General features: G+C 42.3%; 1 protein-coding gene across 1 annotated transcript; it reads right to left on the bottom strand.

Annotated features, from left to right (window-relative positions):
- Window positions 1-375: 375 nt before the first annotated feature.
- foxd1 (forkhead box D1) lies at window positions 376-2,346 on the bottom strand. The gene has a single exon (XM_034603044.1). It carries the CDS (start codon window positions 2,045-2,047, stop codon window positions 971-973), a length of 1,077 nt encoding a protein of 358 aa, XP_034458935.1. The 5' UTR covers window positions 2,048-2,346; the 3' UTR covers window positions 376-970.
- Between the last annotated feature and the right edge of the window lie 7,654 nt (window positions 2,347-10,000).

Here is a 10,000-nt window from a genome sequence, read left to right as displayed (position 1 = left end):
AGGTCAGGACGCAGGACGCGCAGGAGCCGGTGTGCGCATGTTCCACAGTGAACAGCACGAGTACACGAGTGAGTGCCACATCTAAACAAACATTTGCAAATATTATATATATATATATAATATTTTTTTGTGGTCCGTGACGCACGCGTAAACACACACTTTTGGAGGAAACACTCTTATCCATCATCCAAAGCCATGCAGTTGTTATTAGCTGATTAAACACACAATCCCTATAACAAACACCTCTGACTTCGTGGTTTTATAAAATGATTTGACCCAATATCTTTCTAAGCAGTCGAGTGAGCACTATAAGCCCATAATTATTATTTAACAAATTTATTTCCAAACAAATTAGCTTTTTTTTTTTTTGCAAAACGAAATTTATTCTTGTTTAAAACAAACTGTGTAAAAATATCACACTTCAATTACACAACACTTGCCCCAAAATGTACAATGTTTTATTACTGAAATAAACACACACTGCATATTATTATAAATGTAAGATTTTGCTTGCTGTGTCATACAAAGTTCAAATCAAAACTTGAAAAAAAAAACTGTTTTGATTTGCCATAACTATTAATAAAAAAAGAACATGGATGTGTTTGACACAAATACATTATTATTAGCCTATTTCAAACATGTGATCATTCATAACCTGCTCATTAAGTCATTGTATCCTGAGACGCCCTAAAAACAGTGACTGAAAAGAATCACTTCATTGAAAGTACAAGGAAAGTTCGTGGTCAAAAAGTCTGATTCACACCGAAGATAAATGAACATAAATAGCCTATATCTTTATAAACAGCGTGAATATAGGCACACATCGTGTTCTCATGTCCATCATTCAGCTGTGTGCTATCAAATAAACATACAAAAATAATCCTACCTTCAAAGAGGGGCGCGTTTTTTTTTTGTTTTGTGGCAGTTTTCTTTTTGTCTAACTTTCTGGAAAAGTTTGCAGTTCAGACTTTTAGCAGCCGCTTGTGCCGCTGACCACTCTGCTCGGAAAGTTTTCAGCCGGGTGTAAAACAGTTCCTGGGTGGACGGTCTGCGGCTGGCCCCCCGCCGCAGGCCCCAGAGAGGAGGGTAAGACCGGGACGAGGACCGGGGAAGTCCTGGAGGGGCTCAGCGAGCCGCCTATGATGCTCTCTATGGAGAAGGGAGAGCGCTGCGCCGGGGAGCTGGACTTCTGCACCGGGGACGCAGCCTGCGCGCTGGCGGAGCCCAGGCTGGAGCTGAGCTGCGGGTAAAACCTACTCCTGGCTAAGTCCGTGGTGGTGGGCATGAGAGAGGGCGCGGGGATAATGGTTCCCGTGTGTGAATGCGAATGCCTGGAGTGCTGCTGGTGCTGCTGCTGCTGCTGCTGCTGCTGCTGAAACGCAAAGAGCGCAGAGTGTGTGTGGTAGGACTGGAGCTGGATGCCGTATCCTCCGCAGCCGTACGGTCCGTACCCGTACGCCGCAGCGGCAGCAGCGGCGGCGGGGAGGAACGCGTTGTGCTCCCGCAGCAAGTCCTGCGCCTGCTGCCGCTTGAAGCGCTTCCTCCGCCGCAGAAAGCTCCCGTTGTCAAACATATCAGCCGACTCCGGGTCCAAGGTCCAGTAGTTGCCCTTCCCGGGGTTCCCGGGCTCCCTCGGTATCTTGACGAAGCAGTCGTTGAGGGATAAGTTGTGTCTGATGGAGTTCTGCCAGGCCGGGAACTTCTCCCTGTAGTACGGGAAGCGGTTGCTGATGAAGTCGCAGATCTCGCTGAGGGTGAGCCGCTTCTTGGGGCTCTGCAGGATGGCCATGGTGATTAAGGCGATGTAGGAGTAAGGGGGCTTCACCAGGGTGTTCTTGCCCGCCGGCTTGTAGGCATCCCTGGAGGAGGTGGAGCTGTCCAGGCATGGAGGAGGAGAGCCGGCCAGGAGGATGCCGTCGTGCATCTGCGCCACCTCGTCCACGTAGGAGCGCGTCTGGCTGTCCCCATCCTCCCCTTCTCCGACCACGTCTATGTCGGTCTCTTCCGAAAGGATGGAGGCATCCGACATCTCTGAGCTCAGAGTCATGGCTCGCACTCGGCCGTGCCCTCCGACGCCAGATGAGGAAGACGATGATGGGATGCACAAGCCGCCCTCCCTCTTCAGAAACTCCCGTGAGGAGGAGGGGGAGAGGAGAGGAGCACGTGTCGCCGCCGGTCACAGATGCCCCCCCGCTCTCTCGCTATTTCCATATGTCGGCAGGTTTATTTCTTAAAAGAATTTCCCCCCCCCCGCCGACTTACGAGCGATCCAGTCGATGTCGGGCAGAGAAATGCGCCGGGAAACCTGCAAAAGGGCCAAACCTGAATCACAGAGGGGGTGGATCCTCTCAGTGTTTATACCAGCGCCCTGGTCACATGGTGAGGAGACGTCACCAGGGCCGACGAAGGGAGAGAGAGAGAGAGAGAGAAATAAATAACAAAACACAGGGTCTTTAAAAAAAAAAAAAAGTTTTGTGTGGCCAACATCCTTTTTAGTGGTTATTCATGGAGGTCTATATGGTCCACATGTATGACTAATGTCAAGCTTTCATTACACCTCAGTGCTCTGAGCAAAAATACATTCTGGAGGATGAAAAAACATGTCCAGGAAAGTTCAATTACACACACACACACTAACACACACACTAACACACACACACACACACACACACACACACACACACACACACACACACACACACACACACACACACACACACACACACACACACACACAGGCAGGTAGTATAGGCTACAATTATGTATCAAATAAATCTATACATTATATAATTAATAAACACATTATGTATTTGTATGTATGTATATATTTAATTGCATAGGTTTATTTACTATATAATATGTAAATATGGTATGTTTATCTATTATTTATAGCCTATTTGACCAGCCTATACCAGTGTATATAGTGTATATAGCCTATATTAGTGTCATATATATGTATGTGATATGTTTATTTATGATATAATATGTAGATATAATATGTTTACCTATTATTTATGGCCTATATGGCCAACCTATACCAGTGTATATACTGGTATATACACAAGAGTGTATATACTGGTATATACTGGTATATACACAACCTATATACACTGGTATAGGTTGGCCATAATATTTATATATATATTTATTATATTATATATATTATATGTATATATTATCGCCTATATTACCAGTGTCATATATTAATGGGTAAAAATGTCATATAGAGCACTTGCAGATTTTTTATTTTAATGTAAAGAAACAGCACTTGGAAATAAAAAATACTAGTCTAAATATCCACTGTGAAGAATACCTGTAAAAAATACCCACGATAGGCTATTTAATATGAATGTGTAGTGATGCAGTGCCGGGGAGTGGTGCACCGTATCCAGGCAGCTCGGTTTGCGTGATCCGGTAGTTATCTAGATTATCCGCGAGCCATTTGTAATGGAAAAGAGTCAGCTGTTAACTCGAATCAGTCACGGGTCACGCAGAGCATGCAAGCCCCAGATATAAGGCCTCTGCTCTGCCGTGCGTCTGCAGCATCGTGCGGCTGCCGCTGCTGCTGCCGCTGCTGCTGTGTATATCTCTGTAATTTTATATTATCTGCCCTGGTTGCGGGGGATGGCATGAATATTTCTGGGAGTTGGTTTCTTCCTGTTTAACAAAAGTACAATTCTGATTAAAGAGATACTCAGTTAAGAGATTAAGAGTTAATTTTCAGTGGCAGTGTCCAGTGAAAATGTCATTACAATGTTTGCAAGCCTATCAAAAAACAAGATTTCATAAAATATTAAAAAGAATATACCCTGAGTGTCTGTATTTTATTTTAAAAGCGAGCCTGAATAAAACATATGGAGTTCATGTTTGTTGATTTTACACTTCTGTTCCCGTGTGTGATTCATCTTTTAATTTATATTATATTTATAAATCAAGTTGAGAGAGTGTGAATACACATGAAATCTGTTTGTTTTATCTTTATCTTATTTCCAACCTGACTCTGGCACTGAAATTGTTTTGTGACTTTTCCATTGTTTTTTGGCCGCAGATAACTCCGGACATGGTCTTAATTTTCTTTAGCAAAAATAAATCAAACCCAAAAAGCAGATCAACACCACACTCTGCTGAGTTTAATCGAATTATTAAGGAAAAACAACTTTCCCAAACATTTTTACTTTTCACTTTTTCCACTCAGTGAAAAATAGAAACTGCAGATATTTTTTTAAGACACAGTTGACCTAAAAGCGCATTAAAACTTATAATAAAGTATATTTATATAAATATATATAAAACTCTGTACTTATCGTGACTTTATAACAAACTGTTATATTCAGGTGCTGTGTGGCTCTTCACTAACTTTTCTTATGGTTCTCATTTGACCGGCGCCATCTAGTGGTGAACTTGTCTCACAGTTATCTTATATCTTTTTTTGTTGCCCATAAAAGAGAGAAATCACAACCATAAATCCACAGGTATTTAAATGTATTTTAAATCTATATTTTTTCAGAGTTTATCAGCTGAAGAACATATCGTTTGTCTGACGTATCATCCTGATATAAAGCTTCAAACTACAGCTCTTATTTAAACCATTTATAGATTTATGCCACCTTCATAATCAGTTGTGTATTTGTGTATCATTGAATGAGTGACAGTTGTGTCGCCAGTGTTTAACGTCATGCTTATGGACACTGTCAGGACGCACTTCATCACGATATCGCTTTGACACTTTTAACACTAGGAATTTTCTTTCTATTCATTTTAATCTCCATTTTTAAACGACCTTCTTCATTTCCTTTTCCGTTGTTGCAGTTTGTGGGAAGGGGGTGGGCTGAGGGTTTATGTTGTTTGTAACATCCTGTTGGAAAATCTGAATTAAAGTGTATTATGAATTTATAAATTTAATCATAATCAATTTCTAAATAATACCGATAATTGTTCTTAATTTTGCTTGTGGTAATTTATTTTGTTAATAAAGGAGTTGATGCTTTTGTATATTGTTGATTGTTATGCATCACGACCACTTCACAGTTTGAAATATAACACGAGTCTGCGGGATCACCTATAGACTTAATTCACTTTATATTGATTATTGTTTTTTTTTTTAAATACAAAAGCACATAAAGTGACACACACACACACACACACACACGCACGCACGCACGCACGCACGCACGCACACACACACACACACACACACACACACACACACACACACACACACGCACACGCACACACACTTTATATAAAGTTTTAAAACATTTTTGTGAAGATGAATCAGTGATGGTGAGAAATTGTTGCAACAACCAAGATTCGCTCTAAAAGATAAGACTTTTATTGTAGACGAATAGTTTTGTCCGATCACTTTTAGCTTTATGATATTTCTAAGGATTGTGTGATTATTAACAATATAGACGGAAACACTCCACCCTGGTTTGATTAAATGAAATTCCAGCCCTCACTTTTTAAAGCCCAATTAAAAAAAGGAACAAGTGTATATATGTAACCCTAAATTAGTCCTCCCTGCCTATATACCTGCATTTAAAAGCATGTATAATGAATGAGTCGCAGCTGTAAATCCAAAGACCTTCACACCAATCGTTGGGTTCATCCAGAGAACTCATTAGATCCATGTCGTGAGTTATTTTAATTGTTGAATGAGATATTATCATTAATTTATACAATCTGGCCAAAATAAAAAGGACGCCTCATAAAGCCAGGACTGCACAAAGACTCCTTCTTTCTTTCTTTCTCTCTCTTTATATGATCTGACACTTACAGCAGCAGCACTAGCATGTGTGGTAAACCACTTATAAAGTGTTTCTAAATTCCCCCTCTGCGATCCGAGGGTGTTTCCGTGCCACGGGGTACCAAGAAAGCACTTCGATGTTTTAAACGCCTGCGTGACCCCGCCAACACACACACACACACACACACACACACACACACACACACGCACGCACACACGCACACACACGCACACGCACACACACACACACACACACACACACACACACACACACACACCCTCCAGTGTGTCACTGTGTGATAGTGGTGTTTGGAGGCAGGTGATTAACGTGTATCACATGCAGAAGAAAAGGCGAGACAAGGTACCAACAAAGACACTGAGCCTGCAGCGGTGACTGTTGAGAGGAAAACTACAGAAAACTAGAGGACCAATCACACTGATATGAGCTAAATACATCGCCTATAGAGAAAAAGAAACAAAAAAAAAAACAGATGCTGTAATTTGGATTATTTTACAGACTGTACACGTGAAACCTTTTGAAAAGGGTTTAATCTCTAGGGAAGGGAAAGATATATAAAGTGAATTTAATACTAAATTCCTCTTTCCGTTTGATCAATGTGACATTAACGAAGCAAACTCTTCACATATTTCCAGATCTTTACTAAAACCAGTTAATATGAAGTTACAGACCGAGATGGGGTTATAAATTGCATTGATACATGGTGATGATGGAATATGCAGTTCAACTTTTCCCAGTATAGTATTTTCATGCTTGAGGGTGACTATTTTTGGTGCATTCATTATTTAAACGACAAATTCATGCACTTGACTTTCACTAATAGCATCGGTAACAAAACGCAATCACGGAGCGATTATTATGGAGCTGGATGACAGAGATGAGCAGATTTTTCTGATTATATAAATTTTATTATGTACAAATTCATGGCATCTTTGTGCTATACAATCTGTTATCTTTGGCCTGGATGGAAACCGGTTCCTAAAGAGGTTCATTGTCGTCTTTGTTTCATGTTCACGTTTGTGATGACTGTGCAAAGAAGTAAAACTAATTAATTACGCCATAACACCAATAGCCTTTTGATATCAAAATGCCCCATAAGATGAGTATTGTGTTAATTTATGTTTTTATATCGTATGTGTTCATTTCATTTCACTTTTACAGAATGTGGCTGGGAAAAATAATCCAAGTTTCCTGTGTACTTGGGAATTTTGTGATGCTGATGTTGCGACATTGGTGTAAGTTTCAGTCAGAGTCCAATGAGGCAATGCTTTGTGTGTGCGTGTGTGCGTATGAATGCTTGCAGGTGTACATGTGTCACAATTTGTCCGACAATCAAATAATTGAACTGAACATTGAACTCTTTGATGTTCATGTTCATGGACATCAAAAGGAAAGGCTCTCCCACCCATGACCTGACTATTAACTTGGACAACTCCGTGTTAGCCCCCACTCAGACTGCTAGGAACCTGGGTGTGACACTCGACAGCCAACTCTCCCTCACGGCCAACATTACTGCAACAACACGTTCCTGTAGATTCATGCTGCACAACATCAGGAGAACACGCCCCCTTCTCACTCAGAAGGCGGCGCAGGTTCTGGTCCAGGTTCTGGTCCAGGCCCTGGTCATCTCACGACTAGACTACTGCAACTCCCTCCTGGCAGGTCTACCTGCTAGTGCCATCCGACCTCTGCAGCTCATCCAGAATGCAGCAGCTCGACTGGTCTTTAAACTAAATTCACTCACACTACTCCGCTCCTCCGCTCCCTTCACTGGTTACCAGTGGCTGCCCGCATCCGTTTCAAAACACTAGTACTTGCGTACCGTGCTGCGAACGGATCGGGTCCAGTCTACATCCAGGACATGGTCAAACGTTACACCCCCAGCCCGTTCACTCCGCTCTGCCTCGGCCAATCGGCTTGTTGCTCCCTCACTGCGAGCTAAACACTCATCAAAATCACGACTGTTTGCTGTCCTGGCTCCGAATTGGTGGAACGAGCTCCCCATGGACATCAGGACTTCAGAAAGTTTACACATCTTCCGCCGCAAACTAAAAACACACCTCTTCCGACTATACCTCGAATACAATTTTAAAACTAACAATTTAGTAGCACTTAAATGGCACTTACTTATAGCACTTTTTAGTGTTACTTATATTGTAAGTCGCTTTGGATAAAGGCGTCAGCTAAATGAAATGTAATCAATCAAAGGATAACACAAAGTAACAACATTAGAGGCCACTCCCATATTGTTACTTTCCTTTCATCCAAATACCACTTCATTCACGTTCAAGTAATCATTTCCTAAGGACACTTCGTGCGGACACCCGACTTTGTTGAGACTTCTCATCACTGACTTCGGAAACTTCACTACCTGCTGCAAACCACAGCTGGCTTAAGAAGAGAAAGGAGACGCTGCAGAAGAGAATTGCAACATCGACATTGATCGCACCAAAATGAGAGACAAAACAGTTTCAGCCGGCCGTTTGACAGCAGATAAACCTGGTATGTATATCTCAACACACAGAGATGGGGAGTAATTCAGTACATTTACTCAAATACAATACTAAGAATGCTATACTATAAGTATCTAAGATTTCTTCTGCTTTATATCTCAAGGTAAAAATGTCAAAGGAGCAGACTTTTGTTGAACACTGTCAAAAAGATACATAATCCGTATAAACGTAAAGAAAAAGATGTTTAGCAGGAAAGAGATGAAGAAAGAGAATGTGTTGTTTAAAGTTCATGTCCAGGGTTGATGATTTGTGTGTTCAGGGTTGCATGAAGCTGGTTGCTTTCTCTCTGCCCTCGCTAACTCCATGTAACCTTGTAATGCTCTTCTTCTTGGTCACAGATGAACAGATGGCGTCAGGGGATTCTGAGGCGCCACAGTGCAGCATACTGTACAGCGGCACCAACCGCTACTTCATCACGGAGGTGTGCGGTGAGGGGGCCTTTGGCAAAGTTGTCAAGGCTGTAAATGTAAACACATTCCAACCAGTGTCCCTCAAGATCCTCAAGCATGGGGCTCAAAGAGAGGTATGTAATCTTGTTCATTTTTAAGTTTTGTTTCACGTTTTCTCACTCCTAACTTGTTTATTAAAAGAACTGCTGATACCATGCGGTGTCACCTACAGCCCCCATATCATAATTACTCTTTCCTCCACAGCTGAGGATGCTTGAGGCAGTGAGCGCTCTTGACCCCGCCAAAAACAACGTGGTCCACTTCATGGAGCAGTTTCAGGACGACGGACAAACCTGTCTGGTGTTTGAGCGGCTGGACATGAACCTGTACCAGCTGCTGCAACGGCGACGTGGACACCCGCTGACTCTGAATGAGATTCGGCCCATTGCACACCAGGTAAAGATGATGGGGCTCTTTAATCAACCTATCATCAAGTGGTAACATACCTGTATGTCTTCTACATCTGTAACTAACATTTCACACTGTTTCTGCAGTTGCTGACAGCCTTTGAAGCACTGAAGAGCATCGGGGTGGTCCACTCAGACCTCAAACCAGACAATGTGATGCTGGTGAACCACGAGAGGGAGCCCTTCAGGGTGAAACTCATTGATTTTGGTGGGTCCTTCATGACCTCAGAGGACACGCGTTGCAAGAAAACCCACACCCAGGGCTACAGGTAGGATCAATGTGCCAACCTCATTGTGTGCACTTGTGTGTTAGTGTTGTAAAGGAACCAGCAGAAATTGTGTCAGTCTTCAGTAAACATGGTGAATTTGACTTTGTAGCTATGTTGGTTCTTGTTTTCACTCACAGTTCACCCGAAGTCATCCTGGGCCTCGCTTTCTCAGAGGCCATTGATATGTGGGGTCTTGGCTGCGTGCTCCTTTTCCTCTACCTCGCCAACCACCCGTTTGCAGTCAACTGCAGGTACCAGGGAGTAAGTATTCAAATATGTGTCGATTTAAATGCCAAGACTGTTACATTCGGCCACAAAAAAACATGTTCAAATCAACAGGCTGATGTGATTTTTCTAATTCTCTCTCCAGATGAAAGGAATTGTAGACATGCTGGGTCAGCCAGATGACGACTTCCTCAAGGCTGGAAAATACACCCGCCACTTCTTCATGGAGGACAAGCACCGGTGGGACCCAGAGTGGTCGATTAAGGTATTTTAACCAGTTTTAAAATATTTTTCTCCCACTAAGACAATAGCTCTTCTCAAAATGTTGAACAAATTAAAAAGTATCTGACCAACATGTTTTGTTCCTGTAGA

Source organism: Hippoglossus hippoglossus, chromosome 12, assembly GCF_009819705.1.
Source record: "Hippoglossus hippoglossus isolate fHipHip1 chromosome 12, fHipHip1.pri, whole genome shotgun sequence".
Classification (NCBI taxonomy): Eukaryota; Metazoa; Chordata; class Actinopteri; order Pleuronectiformes; family Pleuronectidae; genus Hippoglossus; species Hippoglossus hippoglossus.
Note: the sequence above shows the minus strand (reverse complement) of the source record. Positions and strands in the feature narration are given on the sequence as shown.

Bases quoted from the DNA above. Each gene is read 5' to 3' on its own strand.
- foxd1 (XM_034603044.1), bottom strand. From the start codon at position 2,047: ATGACTCTGAGCTCAGAGATGTCGGATGCCTCCATCCTTTCGGAAGAG.